General features: G+C 41.8%; 2 protein-coding genes across 17 annotated transcripts in view; one reads left to right on the plus strand and one right to left on the minus strand.

Moving 5' to 3' along the window:
- The first annotated feature begins 11,059 nt into the window (after positions 1-11,059).
- HNRNPH1 (heterogeneous nuclear ribonucleoprotein H1) lies at positions 11,060-20,365 on the plus strand. Of its 11 annotated transcripts, none has more exons than XM_007112657.4 (14): positions 11,061-11,144; positions 11,630-11,758; positions 13,217-13,372; positions 13,582-13,725; positions 15,204-15,342; positions 16,299-16,477; positions 16,557-16,628; positions 16,684-16,817; positions 16,963-17,098; positions 17,501-17,560; positions 17,652-17,741; positions 18,411-18,503; positions 18,965-19,014; positions 19,609-19,761. In XM_007112657.4, the coding sequence occupies exons 2-13, from the start codon at positions 11,662-11,664 to the stop codon at positions 19,012-19,014; spliced, it is 1,350 nt and encodes a 449-aa protein (XP_007112719.2). In that variant the 5' UTR covers positions 11,061-11,144; positions 11,630-11,661; the 3' UTR covers positions 19,609-19,761. The 11 variants fall into 11 exon arrangements, with proteins under 11 accessions (XP_007112717.2, XP_023972044.1, XP_028354044.1 ...); XM_007112658.4 differs by having other exon boundaries at positions 17,652-17,711; XM_028498228.2 differs by having other exon boundaries at positions 16,705-16,817.
- RUFY1 (RUN and FYVE domain containing 1) overlaps positions 12,626-21,979 on the minus strand; it is a 68,797-nt gene continuing 59,443 nt past the window's right edge. For 4 of the 6 annotated variants that reach the window (XM_055080231.1, XM_055080226.1, XM_055080228.1 and 1 more), the window contains 2 exons: positions 21,371-21,564; positions 12,626-13,329 (listed from right to left, as the gene is read on the minus strand). Coding sequence is in view for 1 of the 6 variants with exons in the window: in XM_055080229.1 (XP_054936204.1) it covers positions 13,306-13,329 (24 nt within the window). In the remaining 5 variants the exon portion in view is untranslated. The remainder of the gene's footprint in view (positions 13,330-21,370; positions 21,565-21,979) is intronic. The other 2 variants (XM_055080221.1, XM_055080229.1) reach the window with 1 other exon arrangement.

Raw genomic sequence — 21,979 nt, forward strand, 5'->3', positions numbered from 1 at the left:
GGATGTTGGGCAAGACTCTTTGTTCTTTTATGTTTACATTGGCCTCCTGAGGAAAGGTTTGTCCATGTGACTTATTTGGTTAATGAACTGTTGGTAGAAGTATACGTGTCATTTCTGGGCAGAAGCCTCTAAGGGCCAGAGTGGTGGTTCTGGATGGTGGAGGCTCCCTCAGCCTAAGTCCTTGAAAGAGGCAAAATGGAGCAGAACCCCCGATCTAAGATGGACATGTAGTATGAGCAATGAGAAATCAACTTTTCTGTGTTGAGCCACTGATATTTTGGGTTGTTATTGCAGGATAACCTAGCACATCTTTTTTTTTTTTTTTTTTTGCGATATGCGCGCCTCTCACTGTTGTGGCCTCTCCCGTTGTGGAGCACAGGCTCCGGACACACAGGCTCAGCAGCCATGGCTCACGGGCCCAGTTGCTCCGCGGCATGTGGGATCTTCCCGGACCGGGGCACGAACCCGTGTCCCCTGCATCGGCAGGCGGACTCTCAACCACTGCGCCACCAGGGAAGCCCTACCTAGCACATCTTGACTAATGCATTCTAAATCCTTTCTGAAACAAAACAGTACAAACTAGAAAGCCAGCAGATTATTTCCCTTGAGATTGTGAGCCCTGAGAATACAGAATTCATTTTTGAACAATGGATGGCAGGTCAAAGTATCCTCAAATCCAAGCACATCTTTTTCTGAGCCCCATTCCTACTAAAGGGAAACCAAGCAAACTTGCGCTTTAATGGTGACAGTCTCTCTGGATTTAATTTAGTCTTTGGGGTAATTCCTCAGTCTTTCAATTTTTCTTCCTTTCCCCCTTCTCATTCTGTAGCAGACACTGGGTTGCCTGCATTATCTCTATTCCCTGCTTCTTTGCCTACTGAATTGTGACGGTTTGGGTTCCACCCTTGGAGAAGGTGCCCCTTATCCTGGTTCAGGGATAAATCCTGACTTGTCTAAGCCAATTATGGCAGAGCCATCTTCCCGCCCTTGGTTGGTTGGGGCTGAGAATGTGACCAAGTTCTGACTATGGAGAGAGACAGGGGAGGTATTTGCCTTGCGGCTTGTTTGTAAAAAGAGACACAGGTTAAGAAACTGATTTTGTTATCCAAACATTCTCCCAAAGAAAAATCCAGGCTCAGATGATTTCACTGGTCAATTTTATTAAAGTAGAAATAAACACCAATCTCATACAAACACTTGCAGAAAATAGAGTAGTGAGGAACACTGAAGAAACTCTTTTTCTGAGGCCAGCATTACCTAGGACAGAAACCTATGAAGTCATTACAAAAAGAAAATTGCAGACCAATAGCCCTCATGAATACAGACTTAAATATCCTTATAAAATATTAGCAAATCAAATCCAACATTATATAAAAATATAACACATGACCAAGTAGGATTTATCCCAGGGATGCAAGGTTGTTTTAATATTTGAAAATCAGTCAGTGCATACTTCTCTCACTCTGCATCCTTGCCAGCCCTGGAGATTACAGATCTATAAGCTCTTATTCAAAATCCTCACATATGTTTCAGAATGCAGAATTTTTTGGATTTTAGGAAATTCTATGACACTCCCAGAAGGCTCTGAATCAGTATCTCCTAATCAAACTCATTAATTAATGGTTTTGTAGCAGAATATAAGAAATATTCTCACCAAGCAAGATGAGTCAATGCTGCAAAGAGCCTCATATTAGCTCTGGTTAAGTCCTGCTGCTAAATGAACTGGCCTCAAACTTACCATCTTTCTGGTTTCCAGGACTTTACGAATTTTGGATTGGGGATAAGGGATTGTGGACACAAATCGCTCTTTAATTTTAGCCAATCCTGCTGCTGCTTTACTTTGCATTTCTCTGACCACTTGTTAGGTTGAACCCCTATTTGTAAGCTTTAGACCATTTACATATCCTGTTTTCTTATTGGTCTGTTAGAAATTGTAGGTACTTTTGACTTAGGGCTTTTGAATTTTTGTCTTTCACATGTTTCATAAATATTTTCTCAGCCTATCATTTGTTTATATATTTTATCTTCTACTAGGAAAACTAAAAATTTGCGTGCAGTCAAATGTATCTTTTGTTTTTGTTTTGGCTTTTTGGTTTCCAGACTTAGGGAGGATTTTCCACCCCAAAGTTTTATAAATATGCTTGTTTTTTTCTTCTGCTATCTGGTTTTATATTTAAATATTTAGTATGAAATCTTTAACATGTCAGAAAAGTATTTTGGTGTTTTGTGTTATTTCAGAGCAAGGTTTCTAAACCACGGCACTACTGACATTTGGAGTCAGCTAATTCTTTGGTGTGGGGGACTATCCTGTGCATTGTAGGATGCTTAGCAGCATCTCTGGCCTCTACTCACTACATGCAATAGCACCCCCCAGTTGTGACAACCAAAATGTCACCAGACATTGCCAAATGTCTGCTGGGGGTAAAGTCCTCCCTAGTTGAGAAAGACTGGGTTGGAGCCCAGCTTTTGTTTCTTTTCCTCATAATCGGCCAATAATGTCAGCACCAGTCATCAAATTAATCACCTCTTCTTCCATTCAACAGTAATGCCGTCTCAGCCATATGTTAATTTCCAACATATATCTGCAGCTATTTCTGAATTCTTTTGTCACTTTCTTGGCCAGTTCCACTCCACTACCAATCTTCTATTCACAGTACTCTGGGATCTACTCAGGCATTTGTTCTTCCAATTGAACTTTAAAATCATTTAAACCAGATCTAATTGCACGGTATAGCTAGACTCTCTTAACACAGTCTTAAGAAGTAGTGGGCATCCTTGTCTTGATCTGGATTTTAGTGGAAACGACTTTTATATTTCCATTTAGTTTGCCTTATACTTTTCGGTTTTGATAAATAGTATTTTCATATTTAAGTATTTTACTTCTATTCCTATTTAACTTATGATTTTATTAGGGATAGAGATCTATTCATCAATTCTATCTAGTGAGTGTTTATGGATATTGGTAATCATATGATTTTTCTTCTTAATTTGCAAGAAAATGAACGATCCTTTTTATTTCCTGGACTAAACCCTGTATTAGTTTCCTGATACTGCTATAAAAAATTACCACAAATTTAGTGGCTTAAATCAACACACGTTTATTATATTAGGTTCTAAGAAGTGTAGGCTGGTATTGCCTTTGCCCTCAATCTTCTCTGCATTTCTAGTTTTGCTTCCACCCTTTCTGCTCAACCTAAACTGCTCTTGCTAAAGGTACCAGAGACCTAAATTCTGGGGCCTCGGTTCCTCTATCTTCTGAGTCCCCTCACCATAATTTGATGCTGTTGACCACACTGTTTCACCTGAAACCCTGTCCTTTTTTTTCTGTTACCCTAATGATTCCCAGGTTTGCCCATCTTTCTGGCCACTCCCTTTCAGCCTCCTTTGCTGTTTTCTCCCATTCATTCACTCATTCTTTCATTGTTACAAACTCCCAATCTGTAATGTGTGTGATACCTTGTGTTGGAATCTCTAAGAGCCTCTTCTCAAAGGTCAGCCCCTTTATTCATTCCTAAGGTTTTAAATATCATCTGTATCCTGTGACATCCAGATTTTACATCCGGCTTAGATTACTCTTTTTAGCTTTAAACTCATAAAACGCCAGCTGCTTATATGACATCTCCACTTGGATATCTTGGAGGCATTTCAAATTTAACATGTTTAAAATGGATCTACTGACATGCCCCTTCCTTTCTGCCTGCCTGCAGCTCTCCCCATCTTCACCCACTCCAGTGCACTGACCTTCACATGTCCTTCTGCCTCCTCTCCCTAATCCATCTCTCATCCAACACTTACTTGTTCATGCCTACTACACGCCAGGCACTCCATCCAGTGTTAGCAATATAACCAACATTCTAGTGTGGGGAACAGGCAATAAAAAGTAATTACATAAATAAATAAGAAAATCACAGAGTGCAGAAACACTGTGAAGGAAATGAATAGAGGAATTTGATAGAGAAAGACCTGAAGAAGGAGCTAGTGAGGATGAGCATTTGGGGAGAGAGCTGCAGGCAGAGGAGACACCATCTGCAAAGGCCTACAGGTGGAAAAGAGCAGAAAGGAGGGCAGTGTGGCTGGGGAGTAAAAAAGGGGGTGGAAAAGTAATGAGGTGCTGGAGAGGTACACAGCATCACATCATGCAGGACCCTGAAGACCACAGCAAAGAAAGGACTTAACTTGAAGTGCAGTGAGAGCCACCGAGGATTTAAAGCAGGGGAGTTACATGATATGATTTGCAGTTTTGAAAGATTACTCTGGATAATGGTTATGGAGTTTCTTTATGGGGTGATGAAAATGTTCTAAACTTAGAATGTGATGGTTGGACAACTCTGTGAATATACTAAAAAAAATTGTATGGTATGTGAATTATATCTCAGAAAAGCTGTTGGCAGGAAAAAAAATCATTCTGACTGTGGTGAGGGTGACCAGACAAATGCCAAGAGTATAGCCAGGGAGATCAACTGCATTCATCAGATGACAGAGAGATGACGGAACCTGGGCCAGAGTGGTGCCCATGGGTACAAGGCAGGGTGTGGTGAATGTCATATGGGGTGGGGGGAGGAAGGAGGATTCGTTATGAAACTATTCCCAGCACAGAAGCAAGAATAATCTTTGAAGGATGTAAATTGGATTGTGCCACTGTGCACCTTGACCCTTCAGTGGTTTCCTTCTGCAGGTAGAAGCAACCCCTCCCTGCCCATCTGGCCTTGGGGCTGCCACTCATGCCTTGGGAGTCTCCCAGCCTCAAAGCCTCCCCTCTGCCAAATCACTCTCTTCTAACCAGGCCCTGTCACCTGTCAAATCCCAGTTTAAGTGCCACTTTCCAGAAACTTTCTCATCCCCCAAATTACATTAGGAGCTCCTGCACAGCACTTGCCAAAATCTGTAGTCATGGACTGAATTGCATATTTCTTAATTTTTTGTTCATCTCCCCCTCTAGATTGGAAGTTCCTAGGGCAGGGATATTTTCTCCTGTGATCATGCCTCTAGGGCTCATCCCAGAGCATGGCGTAGGAATTGTACTGGAACATTTGTTGGGTGAGTGAATTCATGAATAGAATGCATATGTGAAAGCTAGTAAGCAGTGGGTGAAGGAAGCTTCCAAAAGGAGAATGAAATTACAAAGACTCAAAAATGTAAGGGGCAAACCCACAGAGTGAGAGAAAATATTTGCAAATCATATATCTGATAGGGGATTAATATCCAGAGTATATAAAGAACCCCTAAAACTCAACAACAAAAAAACAAACAACCCAATTCAAATATAGATAAAGGACATGAATAGACATTCTCCAAATGAGATATACAAATGGCCAATAAGCACATGAAAAAAAATGCTCAGTGTCTCTAATCATTAGGGAAATGCAAATCAAAACCACAGTGAGATACTGCTTCACACTTTTTAGGACAGCTACTGTCAAAAACCAAAAACAAAGCCAGAAAATAGCAAGTGTTGGTGAGGATGAGGAAAGACTTGGAATCCGCGTGAACTGCTGGGAGGAACGTAAAATAGTTAAGGTACATATCTAGGAATGGAATTGCTGAATCATATGGTAATTCTATGTTTAACTTTTTGAAGAACTGCCAAAATGTTTTCCATACAGGCTGAAAGAATGGAAAGCAGGAAATCAAACAGATAGTTGCACACCAAAGTTCAAAGCAGCACTATTTACAATAGCTTAAAGGTGGAACCAACGCATTAATGAATTAATGGCTAAGCAAAATGTATTATATACATACAACAGAATGTTATTCAGCTTTAAAAGGAAGGAAACTGAGGACATGGATAGACCTTGAAAACATTATGTTAAGTTAAATAAACCATACACAAAAGGACAATTATTGTATGATTCCACTTATATCAGGTACTAGAATATGCAAATTCCTAGAGACAGATAGTAGAATAGAGGTTACCAGGGTCTGGGGGAGCAGGACTAGGGAGTTAACTGTTTAAATGGTAGAGTTTCAGTTGGAGAAGATGAAAAAGTTTTAGAGATGGAGAGTGGAAATATTTGCGCAACATTGTAAATATACTTAATACCACTGAACTGTACGCTTAAAAATGGTTAAAATGGGGCTTCCCTGGTGGCGCAGTGGTTAAGAATCTGCCTGCCAATGCAGGGGACACGGGTTCGATCCCTGCTCCGGGAAGATCCCACATGCTGCGGAGCAACTAAGCCCATGTGCCACAACTACTGAACCCACATGCCACAACTACTGAAGCCCATGTGCCTAGAGCCCATGCTCCTCAACAAGAAAAGCCACTGCAAGGAGAAGCCCGCGCACCTCAACAAAGAGTAGCCCCCGCTCGACGCAACTAGAGAAAGCCCACGCGCAGCAACGAAGACCCAACAGATATGCTGCAACTACTGAAGCCCACGCACCTAGAGCCTGTGCTCGGCAACAAGAGAAACCACCGCAGTGAGAAGCCTGTGCACTGCCACAAAGAGTAGCCCCCGCTCGCCTCAACTAGAGAAAGCCCACGCGCAGCAACGAAGACCCAACAGATCCAAAAATAAATAAATAAAACATTTTAAAAGGTAAGTAATGACATTAGTCATCAGTACATTTTGAACACATGGCCGAAGGATTCAACCACAGTGAGTGTCCCAGCTGAAGCTTTGGGAAATCAGGGCCAATACCCTGAAGGTTCAAAACCAATGGTTGTCACATTCTGCCTAAAGGAGATGCGCTGAGAGAACCGAAGAGGGCGTGTTAGGATCCCCTTTCCAGGTCACCCCAGCAGCTGACCTCACTCCATCAGGAGCGCCAGCCCCTCCCCTCAGCCGCGACGCTGGGCTGGCTGTGGGGACACCTTTGTTTTTCTATCTCACTTAGGAAAAGTACGTATCAGAATTCACACTAAGCGGTTTAAATGGTTTCGGAGCCCTCACCAGGCGTCGGAGGAGCTCTTATTTAAGACTACCATGATTATGCAGCTGAAAGGGCCGAGCCATGCTGCACCGGGTTGGGATGGGCTTGGGACTCTGTACCCAGATTCTAACCACTGAGCCACCGTCTCTATGCTTCCAGTCTCCAGCTTAAAAGTGGGGTTCCCCGGTCCTCAGCACGATCTGGAGGCAGCTGATGCCGAAATGCTAGGAGGATGGGAGGAAACTCACATTCAAACGTTCTCAATCCTTAAGTTTTATAGCTACAAGTAATGTGTTCAGCATTAAAACAATTTAAAATACGGAGAAGAGTGAGTTCCCTGGCAGTCCAGGGCTTAAGAACCCACACTTCCACTGCAGGGTACAGGGGCCCAATCCCTGGATGGGGAACTAAGATCCCACGAGTGGTGTGTGGCCAAAAAAAAAAAAAAAGAAAGAAAGAAAAAGAAGAAAGAGAAAATACAGAGAAAAAACAAAATTTTTTTAATGTAAGGTTATACATATATCTTTTCCATACATGTATAATTTTTCTTTATGCATGTGTGTAATTATATTATATTTCCAGGAAGTTGAGCCATACTGTATTATTGCTTCATAATAATGCATAATAATTATTGTTTCATTGTTTTACTCAACGAATATTGTAAACATCTTTCCAAAAATATAATTCTAGTCATCATTTTTAAAAACTGCAAAGTATTGCATTATATAGATCAGTTTTTCTCTACTTTTTTTCCCTATGATTGTCACCCAAAGGAACCTTTTTAGACAATTTTTTTCCTAATTCTTCCCCATGTGAAATGTTAATAGCATAGATATACTGTATATCTTTTTGGGTACTGTGGCCAAAAACCATTGTAACAGCCTAGATGTGTTCACTCTTCTCCCCACAATCAAGAACCAATTTTGCCCCCTTGTGAGGCTATATTGACCCCGGTGACAATGCATGATAAAGTTGTACTATAATTTATTCAATACACCATTAGACATTTAAGTTGCGTTTAAAATTTACCTATTTCACGCTGTGATGAACATTCTTACAAATTTAAATCTGTGCAAAAGTAGATGTGGAATGTATGGGTCCAAGGTAATGCATATTTTTAAAACCTTGAATATACAGTGCCAGTAGCCCTCTAGTGTACCGATTTACAGTCCAATGGGCATGGCACTTGCCTGCATTCTTTCCAGCTCTATTATGACTCTTTTTAGTGGTCATTACTTTTTTTGTGGCAGAGCCACGTGGCTTGTTGGATCTTTGTTCCCTAGTTGTGGTGTGCAGGCTTAGCTGCCCCGTGGCTTGTGTGATCTTAGTTCCCTGACCAGTGATCAAACCCGCATCCCCTGCATTGGAAGGCGGATTCTTTACCACTGGACCACCAGGGATGTCCCGAGGTCATCAATTTTAAGACACACCATGTTTTATGTACCACTTATAAAAAAATTCCGCGAATTTAACTAGGACGCACCACTGGTTCTTAAGGCACATCCCTATTTTGAGAGATTAAACTGAAAAAAATGTGCTTTAGAATTGGTGAAAAAGATAATGAATAAATGTGCTTCATCTCTGTACAGGAAAGGGCTTGCTAAGCTTAAAGACAAACTCAAAGTATCCATGGCTTTGACTTCACCAAAATGAAAAACCTCTGTATGTCTAAACATTAAAAACAACAATTAAAAGGTAATCAAACAGAAAAATGTTTGGGGCAGTTATGGCCAAGGTAATAGTCTTAATAAAGACCAAAAGAACACTGGAGAAAGAAGCTGAACTGACAATTTATATGAGGGAATCAGCATTAATTGTATATAATTTATTATATTTTACTAATAATCAAACATGCAAATTAGAGATATGGTTTTTCTCAGTATTAAATTAGCAAAGATTAGAGAAAAGGAAAATTTCAATGCCAGCAAAACAAAGGGATACGGAACCCTCACCTGCTGCTGAGAGTGTTGTCAAGTGTGATAACTTTTTACTATAAGTAGCCCTAAAAATATTCAGATTCTTTCATTGAATAATTTTACTCCTAGAAATCTATCCTGAGGAAATGATCTAATATTTCTATGATGATTATACATTACATCTACTTATTATGGAAGAAATCCTAGAAAACTTTAGGAAAAATAAACATCTTAGGGACTTCCCTGGCCGTCCGGTGGTTAGGACTCTGCGCTTTCACTGCTGAGGGCAGGGGTTTGATCCTTGGTCAGGGAACCAAGATCCTGCAAGCCAGGCTACCAAAAAACAAACAAACAAACAAATATTAGAAGTGTAGCCGTGTTGTTAAAAGGTGAAAACATGATATACTGTGTTTCTTTTTTTTTGGCCGCGCAGCTTGCAGGATCTTAGTTCCAGGACCAGGGATTCAACCCAGGCCAGGGCAGCGAAAGCGCCAAGTCCTAACCACTGGACCACAAGGGAATTTCCCAAAAGATGATTTTATAATGCACTACCAAGGGGATCAGGGTTTTTCCCTCATCTAATCAGAAACTAGTGTTCTTAGGTCATTTTTTTTTTTTGCCCTCGCCCTGCAGTTTCTGGAATCCTAGTTCCCTGAACAGGGATGGAAACTAGGCCCTCGGCGTGGTGTCCCAACCACTGGACCGCCAGGGAACTCCCTTCTTAGGTCATTTAATTAGACCAGAGCTCTCAAATGCTGTAACCTATTAAGAAACCTTGAGAGATACCTTTGTGATGTCCTGGAGAGATAGCACCCAAGAGCAAAAACTGTTCTTGCTTTTGAATCACTCAGAGATAGACCTTCAATCTGGAAGACTTGGGAATCCCACATCTTGGTGACTTCAGCCAAAATGCCCTCTATTTCCTCTAGCTCTTTTTGCAATTGAGGGCAAGGAGCATCATTCACCATGCTTGTCCCGTCTGAGTCCCCTTCACACCCAGCAACAGAGTTTTCCTTTTCAAACAGGTTCTATTGCGCCCTGCTGAAGACCTGCCAAAGCCTTCTCGAGTGCTTGGAGTTATCACCCTTACCAAGGCCTAAATGGCCTTTCAGGATCGGGCCTCGCCTACCTCTGGGACCTTATCTTGTATCATCTTCTCCCTGTTCCATTGATGTGCTCTCCAGTTTTCTCAAACCTGTTAAAACCGATACGAGCTCCCGACAATTGTAGGGCGAAAACGTGCTTTACTTGCATCTTCCCGTGGTGGCACTCAGAGAGGCCTTCGCTGTGGTACCCCTGTGTTTATTGCATGTGTCCACCAGGCCGAGGTGGGGAGGACAGCCGGCATCAGACAAGGGGAGGACTGGAAGCCTACGTTAAGGGTCCCAGTTTCCGCAGTGCTGCCGGAAATCACGAACATCACTAGTCTCGGGCCATATGCGCACATGGGGTGACCCTGGAGTCTTGCCGAACTGAACGCCTCCACATGGGGAATGGACATAACGGTATCTACTTAGCTTTGGGAGAATTAAGGGGGAACCTGCTCGGGAGAGCGAAGTCTGGCGTGCACCGGCGGCTCACCCTGCGCTCACGAGGCGCGACGGGACGCGTATCCGGCGCCCCCCTCTCGTGCGAGCGCCCAGCCGGCCGACCCCGGGGCGAGGCAGAGGGGGTCGCAGGGTGGGAGTTCGTTAGGGCAAAAGCGGGGTACGGGACTGGGGTCCGGGCCCCAGGCCCAACGGCGGCAGGTAAGGGGCAGTGGCGGCACGAAGGCCTTGGACATGCTCCCGGCGCCGCGGGGGTGGCTTCGGGTGCAGGAAGTATGCAGTCCCGCAGCCCCCAGTTTGTTACGGGATGGCTCTAGGAAGAAAAGGAGTATAGGCGGCGCGAAGGAGGGGAGCGCTTGTACTTTTAGCTCAGCTAAGACTGCGGATAACAGGCTAGGGACACCTCATCACAACCCTGAGCCCGTACGGTTCCTGTAGGGAACTAATTGCCGCCATACCCCTCCCCCTTCTGGCGGGGAAGTCGAGCGAACGGTTTGAAGGAAGACGCATGCGCATGAAACTCAAACCGCTAAGGCTCGAATAATCGCAGTAAAGCGCAGGCGCAAAAAAGCCCGGCGGGTTTAAGGAGGTGGGCGGGGCTGACCCAAATACGCATGCGTATAATAATTTACTGGCGGGAGATGGGCTGGCTCATAATATTACGCATGCGCCCGAGCTCTGTGTGACGCAAGGGGGCGGTGCGGGCCCCTAGCTGCGCGTGCGCAGAGCTTGTTCAAAGGGCCTTATTTAGGTTGCGCAGGCGCCTGCTGGCCATTTCTTCTCAGCCGCGCTGAAGTTGTGTGTGCAGGTGAGTGTTTGGTGTTCCGTATTTACCACCTAGGGGCCCCCGACGATGCCAGTTTTGTGAGGATTGCTTGTCCCAGGGTCTCTGTAGAGGCTGCGGGGGCTTTAGCAAGGTGCGGGCTGCCGTTAGACACCAGGAATGGTTCGCCGAGTCGTGGCAGGACCGCTGAGGCCTGCAGGCCGCGCCGACTCTATTGTGTGAGATGTCGGAGGAGGCGGAGCGGAAGCGGTCGCCGCCATTTCCTTGCCTCCACGCTGGCGCTAGGCCGGGTGCCCCCTCGGCTTGGGGCACTGGTACCTGGTTAGCAGAGCGGCTTCGGGGACCCGGCCGCTGGCCAGCTGGGCGTTCGGTGTTGGAGTCGCCTGGGTCGGAACGTCTGCACGGGCTCGACCTTTACGTAGGCGCCGCGGGCCGGCAGGGCGTTTCGAGATCGGAGGGCTGTTTAATTTTAACATTTTTCAGGTCTGACCCTTATCCCCGTCTTGCAGGCTGTTTCGACGCCAGGATCCCCTAAGAGACGATGATGTTGGGAACCGAAGGCGGCGAGGGATTCGTGGTGAAGGTCCGGGGCTTGCCTTGGTCTTGCTCGGCCGACGAAGTGCAGCGGTTTTTTTCTGGTAAGTGAAGCGGAGGCGGGAGTTCAGCCCGGGCTGCAGGGCGGGCGGGGAGGCGGCGGCGGCGGCGGCGGGGTTGGGGGTTGGGGGGTGGCGGGGGGGCCGAGCCCAGGGCGCCCCCTGGTGTGCTCGGCCGACGAAGTGCAGCGGTTTTTTTCTGGTAAGTGAAGCGGAGGCGGGAGTTCAGCCCGGGCTGCAGGGCGGGCGGGGAGGCGGCGGCGGCGGGGTTGGGGGTTGGGGGGTGGCGGGGGGGCCGAGCCCAGGGCGCCCCCTGGTGGGGCGCGGGCGGCAGCGGTTCCCGCTGTCCTGCTCGCGCCCGGCCGGCCGCTGTTACGCAATGGAAATTGCGAAAGCCCCGCCCGCCCGGCCCTCTTGGGGGAATGCGGCCTCTCTGGCGGATTTTTTTTTTTCTTTACTTTCTTTTGAGTACTAGTCATTCTGTGGATGTCTTTTAGAAAGGATAAATGGGGATAGATGGGATTTCCCTTTCAATCTTGAGAACTTTGCCCAGCAGCTGAAGAAATGTAACACCTTTCCAGTTTTGGCGTTTATTTGAAAAGGGGCATTCTGCTTTGAAAAGATAAAATGTCATATTTTAATTACAGACAGTTTTCTCAATCACGATTCTTTAAGTGAAGAGTTCTTTCTCATAGTTCTTGGTCTGGCTCACTTTACAGTTGAGGACACTGAAGTCCAGGAAAGTTTTGCTTATGTAGTCTTTTCCCCAGTATGCAGGTTTCCTGAATAATGAATGTCTGCCAAATGTCCTTGTTCTCATTATTAGTGTAAGATTAGATTGAAAGATATATTTGGGAGAAATTTACAGGTTTTGGAAGGATATTTGTAGTATTGACTTACTATCTGAATTTAGCGTGTGTAACGGAAAACGACCTGTAAAACAAGAACCAAGTACACTGGAAGCCACCTTGCAGTGGGCAAGACTGGGTTTGGCTTCAGCTGTGCAACTTGGAGCATTTTAGCTTGGTAACATTGATCCCCTTTCAGGTGAGTATTGGCCCTGCAATTTGGATTCGAGCAAGACATTGTAATGTTGCTGCTAGTAAGGTAAAACTGTCAAATACCCCAAATCAAAACTCCAAATCACGTTTATTCAGAAAATGCCATAAAATCACAAGGTCCAGACTTAAAAGTTTACTGAGGAGTTATAAAAAGGATGTTTAATGGACACTTGAGTAGTGAGGACTTGGAGATAACTTCATTAAGAAAGTGCTTTGAATATTGGATTTTCTTGATGGATTGGGAATATAGGGAATAAGAAAGTTTGGTCATGAGAGGAAAACTGTTTAATTACTGAAAGCGACACCCTAGGAATTAGTAATACCTTGCTCATTTTAGGTTTTGCAAATGCTCTGCTTTGTAGTGGGGTTGTGTATAGGCATTTCATCACCCAGAGGTGGTTTTTAGTTTTAAATTCTGTATTAACGGTTGTTTTCTTTCCAGACTGCAAAATTCAAAATGGGGCTCAAGGTATTCGTTTCATCTACACCAGAGAAGGCAGACCGAGTGGCGAGGCTTTTGTTGAACTTGAATCAGAAGATGAAGTCAAATTGGCCCTGAAAAAAGACAGAGAAACTATGGGACACAGATATGTTGAAGGTTTGATTTACATTGCCCTAGTAACAGTAAATAAAACATTAAACAAATAGAAATCTATCTTACCCCTTCTGAATTTTAGGTATTTGACCGCATGGAAATGGTCATCTAAGAGTTTATGGCAGCTCTACCTAGATTATCTAAAGACCCAGGAAGTCTGAACTTGGTTTTCTAACTTTCCAAAGTTGACTAATTCTAAGCACCTCTTTCAGTATTCAAGTCAAACAACGTTGAAATGGATTGGGTGTTGAAGCATACTGGTCCAAATAGTCCTGACACGGCCAATGATGGCTTTGTACGGCTTAGAGGACTCCCCTTTGGATGTAGCAAGGAAGAAATTGTTCAGTTCTTCTCAGGTATGTAGTCCTGTTTCTTGCTGAGCAGTGAGTTCTGGCTAGCCTCTGGCAACATGTGATTGAATAGACCTTAAGTTGACTAGCTTAGCTATTTAAACAGGTTGTGAGTATATGCAGATGAATTAATGTTTTCTTCTTCCTGGAGACCTTCAAATAATTTAAGCCCATCTTAAAGGTGGATTAATTAAGTACTTCCAAAATGCTAACTGCCTATATTTAGTATTGTAGTTCAGAGTAGATCTTTGAGGATTGTCCTCAACAACTTAACTACTTTCCTCACATTGCTGTACAGCTAAGTACTTCAAGTTAAAGGTAAGATCCCTTAACATTAGAATAGTATGTTAGTTTGTTGTAATTTATGGCAAGTGTCTATATTGTAAGAGACACTGGGTCTTGGGACCAGAAATTCTTTAATCTCATTCTGTTTATACCAAAAAAACTTACGGAAACAATTGGTTTAGCCAAGGAATTAAACTTAGTGAAAGTCGACCTAATATATAAGTGTAGGTTGAATGTAGTCTTAGTATCTGAAGTACAGAAAGTGTTTTGAAATTGTTTTGGGCCTAAAGTATTTGAATGTTTAGCAGAATGTTAGAGCATATATTTTAAATACTGTTGCTTAATATTCATGTTGTGATAAACTGGAATTAACAAGAAATCCTTTCATGGTTTAGTGTAGTATGTGTTAAAATCTTGACTTAACTAGATACATATTAAGTCCTAATATTTTGCCAGAATTTTTGCAATCAAGTCTGTTTTTATTGTTTTTGTCTAAATTGGTGAGAATTGAATGCTATCTGTCAACATCGTTAAATATGAACATAATTTCATATCTTCTAGGAAAGTGCTTTAAGTCCTTTTTGTAAGCTTGGGAATGTTTCCACGGAAAGGATTTTTCATAGACGGAATTTCCAGAAGTGAATCTTACTACTATTAGAGCATAAGAGTGCATGATTGTGCTGTGTTAGATCAGTTGTTTGTTGAAAGCTTAGATTGTATGTTTGTCGATTATATGACTAAACAATGTTTCAATTTGTATATTAAATGTTTAAATATGTAATTTCTTAAAACTGAAGTTCCACTAACTTTAAAACATTGCAATATGAAATGAGGTAAAAGGTGTATCTTGAATTTAGTACAACTGTTATCTTTAATGCTTGAAAATTTGTTAAATTCTTGTATAATTTTCAACATTAAGTTGCATAGATAAATAAGTGTTCTTAATTGTTGAATTCTTAATGCATCCTGTGTTCAAGTTTTTTCTTACATACCATGTCATGGGGTGTGTTAAGAATTGAGTTAATAGTTTGTTATAATGGAACTTCATATGCAATGAATCTTTAAAGAGTACTTGTTGAAAGCATACCGTTCACCTAAAGTTAAAATTCTGGTGTATTTAAAGCTATAAGAAGAATCATTTCTGGGCTTGTGATGTTAATATTGCCCCCCTACTGGGGTTATTTGTCCTTGGGTTGAAGGGTTGGAAATCGTGCCAAATGGGATAACATTGCCGGTGGACTTCCAGGGGAGGAGTACGGGGGAGGCCTTCGTGCAGTTTGCTTCACAGGAAATAGCTGAAAAGGCTCTAAAGAAACACAAGGAAAGAATAGGGCACAGGTGGGGATGGATGGTTGGTTGGATTTGTCACTTTTCTTATGGTAAACAATTAAATCCATATTCTCTCTGCTTAGAATCGAGGAAGAAAATCTGATTCCTAGTCCCAATTATTTGACGTTTTGCCACAATTTTCAAACTTTTCCTATGTCAAAGTCCCATAGTGCTTTCAGATTAAATTTTAGGTTTTGAAATTGTCCCTAGTTAATTTGGTCTACTTTACAATTTTGTAGGATTCCTAATTAACCCCACCCAGTCACTGGAGTTGAGAGACTATGGTTTTAAAAATGTTAATGCAAACTTGGCTTTAGCTGTAATAACTCCACCTAGTAAATTAATATTACCATAAGAAAATGTGATACTTTCTGATCTTGTTTTTAAAGTTGAAATGCAACAAACTTTCTTGCTGTATAAATGTTTTCTGCATATGTATTAATAAGCATAGCTTTCAAGAAATTGTCACAAAAGGTTTTATTCTCTTTGCTTGTGACTATTTTTCATTGAAGCATGCGCTTACCTATGCTGATTCCTACTAAAAGCATAGGCTGGGGTATTTATTGGCAGAAGGAAATGTGTAGTGTGGGCTAGACTGTTGGTGGAGGCTGGCTTTTTAGCTCACTTGCTATACATGATGCCAATGGATTTAAGACATGAAATGTTGAAAGTTGAGTGGAATTCTTCCCTCCTAAGACATTTATTTACAGTACTCCTCTCTACCCCTAAGGTTGGGCTCTCTGCCTCAGAGGAGTGAATTTTTTTTCTATAAAGTTTACATTAAATCTTAAAATTGAGTGAATTTCTGGTCATTGCCTATACAAATATAAGAAATCTGGCTTTAAATATTAGTCAGTTTCATGGCTATGACTACATTGTTTTCTTGTGTAACTGAATACCTGTATGAAATGAACTAATGTTTTCTCTCCCTTCCCCACTCCCTTTCTTCATGAACAATGCTTTAGGTATATTGAAATCTTTAAGAGCAGTCGAGCTGAAGTTAGAACTCACTATGATCCACCACGAAAACTTATGGCCATGCAGCGGCCAGGTCCCTATGACAGACCTGGGGCTGGCAGAGGGTATAACAGCATTGGAAGAGGAGCTGGCTTTGAAAGGATGAGGCGTGGTGCTTATGGTGGAGGTATGTGTGTTGCGCAGGTGTCACGAGGTCTGTTCTTTTTGTGACTTATCATTTAGTGATTGTACTTCTTGCCTTTCAGGTTATGGAGGCTATGATGATTATAATGGCTATAATGATGGCTATGGATTTGGGTCAGATAGATTTGGAAGAGGTAAGGTAAGAATTGAATTTCTCATCTGAGGGATACTTAACTCTTGTTCATCTAGACCTCAATTATTGTTTTTCAGGAATGTCAGATCACAGATATGGGGATGGTGGCTCTACTTTCCAGAGCACAACAGGACACTGTGTACACATGCGGGGATTACCTTACAGAGCTACTGAGAACGACATTTATAATGTAAGTGTAAGATAAATTCATAAGTTGTATATTTCAGTATAACAATAAAAACATGGTTCTTATTCTACTTAAGTGAAGCAGCATGTTAAAGTTTTGTTTCCTGTAATAATGTTTGACTTGATTCTCTGAAATACCTTACATTTAGTTTTTTTCACCACTCAACCCTGTGAGAGTACATATTGAAATTGGTCCCGATGGCAGAGTAACTGGTGAAGCAGATGTCGAGTTTGCAACTCATGAAGATGCTGTGGCAGCTATGTCAAAAGACAAAGCAAATATGCGTAAGTGTGATTTAAGGATCTTCAGGTCTCTCTTTATAGGTAGTTGTGTGATTAATGATTATGATAAAGGAATAGTAAGGATGAGAAAAATTTGTAATCCAATAATAGAGTTCTATGGGATGTTTACAAAGTGCGTGGGTTTTTAAAGTTAGTATGATTAAAAAGAATTTGTGATAAGAACACTGACTAAGGTATACGCGTAATTGACAAACTTAAAGTAATTTAGATGGATATTTAAGACTGCTTTTGAAACTTGCATAAAGTAAATCACCTGAGAGAAGCAGCTAGATTTTTGTTTTTTACTGAAAGTATTTATAGTTCACAGATCTACTTAAAAGAACTAAAAGTGCTTATCTTTTTCTTTCACCAACAAACATTTTCAATTTTTTTTTCTCATTTCAGAACACAGATATGTAGAACTCTTCTTGAATTCTACAGCAGGAGCAAGCGGTGGTGCTTACGGTAGCCAAATGCTAGGAGGCATGGGTTTGTGTAAATATCACTTTAGTGTCTTTTTTTAAGCTAACCTTGTATGCCTTTTCTCTCATTTCAGAACACAGATATGTAGAACTCTTCTTGAATTCTACAGCAGGAGCAAGCGGTGGTGCTTATGGTAGCCAAATGATGGGAGGCATGGGCTTGTGTAAATATCGTTATTTTAAAAACCAAAACATTTATATCTGTATGTCAGTTATATAAGTTAAGTTAATTTATATATAGGAGTTTAGCGTAATTTAGGGAAAGAAAAGTTTTGATTTGAATAGTATGTGTGCCTTAAATCCTTGTGAGTTGCATAAAACTGTTAGATAACATTAGTTTGACGTACTTTTGGGGGAGGGGACTACAGAAAGAAACTAGTTGAATTGTCTCTAAGTATGAAGTATAAATCTAAAAGTAATATTTAGCAAAGAGCACAGGATCAAAATAAATTTTGGGGCATAATCAGGTGTTTAGTGATACCTGTGTATTGACCTACCCTTAATATATCGAATTATGGGGGAAAATCCCACTAAATCCATTTATAAGCATTTTCATAAGGTCTTGTCAAAATGCCTCTACTTACGGAAACGTGGATTCAGTCCTGCTGATGTGTATGCTGTTGGCCTTGTGGTTTATAAGTGTTTGACTAGCTCAAATGATGGATAGAAAGGTAGTCTGTTCATAGACAATAGGCAGAAGGAGGGACAGAGGGTTTATATATAGTGATGTAAGATCAAGACTGGAAAATAATAGATTTAGAATTATAAGCCCGGTACCACCAGGTACCACATTACATAAGGAACAAGGTTCTAATCTTCTCTTAACTTAACAGCAAACCAGTCCAGTTATGGCGGCCCAGCCAGCCAGCAGCTGAGTGGTGGTTATGGAGGCGGCTATGGTGGCCAGAGCAGCATGAGTGGATATGGTAAGTGTGTTTTTTTATATACTTGAATAAGTTTCAGGCAGGTTTCTTTAGTTGGGAATATTCAGGCTCCTTTTTGGTGAAATTGGGTTATTTAATGTATGCTCTTGATCCTAATATAACTGTTCAAATAGCTTAACTTTCAGAATCAATCATTGGGAGGGGGAAGTATTCTATGAATTCAAAATAGTCATTATTGCAACTTGGAATAATGTCGAGCCAGAAAACATCTGCCTCCATTAATTAAAACATTTAATAAAATTGTTCACTTTTTCTGTCTTTTTGTTAGCAATAAATCCATTTTAGATGGAGGGAGAATGTTAAATAATAGAATGGTGGTTGGGTTTAGGACCGTATTTACTAGTCAGTTAACCTAGGATTGGTTTTATTAATTAATTTTTTCAATTGGTCTAAAGAATGGTGATTTTGGTATTATAGTCTTACCCTACAAAATCCTTTTGCAGACCAAGTTTTACAGGAAAACTCCAGTGATTTTCAATCAAACATTGCATAGGTAAATATTTTCTCAAAAAGTATAATTTAAATTCCCAATAGCAAATACTGATATGTTGTAGTAACACTTTCTATAGCAGTCAATGGCTCTGATTTAACTCCATGGAGGCTGCCATTTTGGGCACAGTGAGTTGCCTTTAGTCCAACTTCGTCGTCTCACTTCCTGCCCGCCATGAATAGGAAAAGCAAGAGATTGCCCCTGTGCTCCCTATTCATATATGCCATTCGATGGACACATTGTGAATGTTTATGGTAAATTTTTTTTTAAATGCTTTGTTTAGCTTTAAAAACAACATGAAGTCATTTTGCAATTTTTGAAAAACACTAGTTTTCCTTTAAACTTAATTTTCCACGTTGATCCTGAAGCATCCAATTAAATGGTAGCACAAGAGTCTGGCAAGTTGGTACTGCAGAGAAAAGGGGTTAATTGAGATTTGTTTGGAGTCGCGAGTCCCTTTTCCCAAACATGCTTCTCGCCACTTGGACAGCAGCCATTTGTACTCGTATACTTTTTAAACTTTTTCTTGGAATGCTGTATTTTAGTTGACTGATAATCTGATACTTATCCTGACTTGTCAAATTGATCTCTTTGCAGGCAGCCAAGGAGCAGTGAACAGCAGCTACTACAGTAGTGGAAGCCGAGCATCTATGGGAGTGAACGGAATGGGAGGGATGTCTAGCATGTCCAGTATGAGTGGTGGATGGGGAATGTAATTGATCCTAATCACTGACTCTTGGTCAACATTTTTTAAAAGAAAAACAAAACTTAAGTTTTAACAGTTTTGCAATACAAGCTTGTGATTTATGCTTACTCTAAGTGGAAATCAGGATTGTTTTGAAGACTTAAGGTTCAGTATTTTTGAACACAAACATTCATTTAGGATGTAACTAGGTTGAGTAATCTATTACTGTTAAATAATTTTCAGCTTTTCTCAAGTTAGTTATATTGTAGGATGTACTTAAGCAGTAGGTGTATTTAGGTTAAAGCAGTTGGATTATGTTAAGTGTTGCTTACACCACATTACATTGAACACTGTTTGGATGCATTGTTGAAAGACATGCTTTTTTGTAAAACTCAATATAGGAGCTGTGTCTGCAATTAAAAGTGAAACATTTGGCATGTTTGTTAATTCTAGTTTCATTTAATAACCTCTATGGCACGTAAGTTTAAGCTTTTTTAAGTTAATGGGGAAAATTTGAGACGCAATACCAATACTTTAGGATTTTGGTCTTGGTGTTTGTATGAAATTCTGAGGCCTTGGTTTAAATCTTTTCATTGTATTGTGATTTTCCTTTTAGGTGTATTGCGCTAAGTGAAACTTGTTGAATAAATCTTCCTTTTAAAAACTGCACTTTGTCTTGTCTGTGCTTCAGTGTCATGTGGACTGTTTCTTGGTGATCTATTCCTGCCTGGGGCGTAGGTGAACAGTGGCCCACGTCTCTGGCTATGGCAGACAGGCTCGGCAGTTGTGGCCGTTCTGTAGATGTCTTCAGACCCCTCTTCCCTCCAGTGCAACTGAAGGTAAACGTAGCTCTGGGGCCCTGTGGAAGGGCTTGTATGTCTGGCCTGGCTGCACAGGATCTGATCTGAATTGCCTTTGACTTGCTAAGCACTTGCACAAAGCCAAGGAAGTCTCCTCACTGCATGCTATGCATGACCATGGAAGCCTTTGAGCATGGCTGAGGAAGTGCCAGAGGCAAGGGGTGGCTGACTAGAACTCCCCTTCCTAGTCTGATGGCATCTTTTGAATTTTGCTTATATGGGGTATCTTCTAGAAGGAGCTAGCTCATAGAGAACTTTCACATTGAGGTTTCAACCTTTATTTTTGCCTCATTCCTCAAGATCAAAACTACTTAAGAGTGACGTTCCATTTATTTACAAAGCTTCTGAAGTAGAATACCAAGTTGTACTTTAGGAGAACAAATGATTCGCTTAAATCAGTAATTGAAACCATTATCGTAGGTAAGAAGTCAGACATTTGCTAGGAAAGTAGTAAGCAGTTCTTAAAAGTGTAGTTCTAGGATTCCCTTCAGATACTTAACACTAGTTTGGGAATTGCCACTCATTCATCATCCCTCTAATAGAAAAAGTTCACAGTATTGAGGTTAGAATTAAGAATCGGAGCTGTGAATATAGGCTTGTGCTGTTTGAAGCCACGTGTACATTTTACTTGCTGTGACTGCTGAAGGTTTCCTCTTGGGTGAGGCGAGTATGGTGAGTGTACTCAGAAAAATTGCTTGGAATGATGATAGTCGTTATTTACAGACTGTAGATGTCAACACTGCGTGAAGGTATGCATGAAGGGCCCTGCAGTCTGCCTGCCCTGCCACATGCTCTCTGAAGGCTGGGTGCATACCTTCAGTTGGGTTGGGGATACAGGAGTGTTGTACTTGATAATTTTCTGGGGAGGCACTGTTGAGCACTGGTATTCAGCTGCTGCCCCTGAGATCTTTACTGAGTCACTCCATGTCTGGGCAATTGGACACAAGGAGGGTTCCTTCCCCTGGTCCTCTAGTTTTTCACAAGGAACATCTTTGTTGAAAAACATGCCTTATTGGAGGAAGAAAAGGGACTAGAATTAGAAACTTGAAAGAACTCTAGAAACATTGTGGTTCTTTGGAACCTTGTTTGGAATGAATGCAGCTTTGGAGCTGGGCACACAGGTTTGGAGGCTGGCCATACAGATTCGTGTTCTTCTGTAAGAGGAAGAACCCGAGCGAACTTTTTGGCCAACCCAAATATATAAGGGAACGACTTTTGGGCTTTGGTGACAGGTACTTTTCTGTGCTTGTTGGACTTAACGGCCCAACTTGTCCTTGGCTCAACTGGGCAGAGCAGCCTGCACCCCAGAACACAGGCTCAGGTCTTCACCTCGAATGCAGCCTCCCTCTCCAAGGGACTCTAGTCCTGAAATGGGGGTTGCTCTAGGCATCCTCTGTAGCTGACACAGCTCCTTCATTTTCTA

Source organism: Physeter macrocephalus, chromosome 2 (genome assembly GCF_002837175.3).
Source record: "Physeter macrocephalus isolate SW-GA chromosome 2, ASM283717v5, whole genome shotgun sequence".
Classification (NCBI taxonomy): Eukaryota; Metazoa; Chordata; class Mammalia; order Artiodactyla; family Physeteridae; genus Physeter; species Physeter macrocephalus.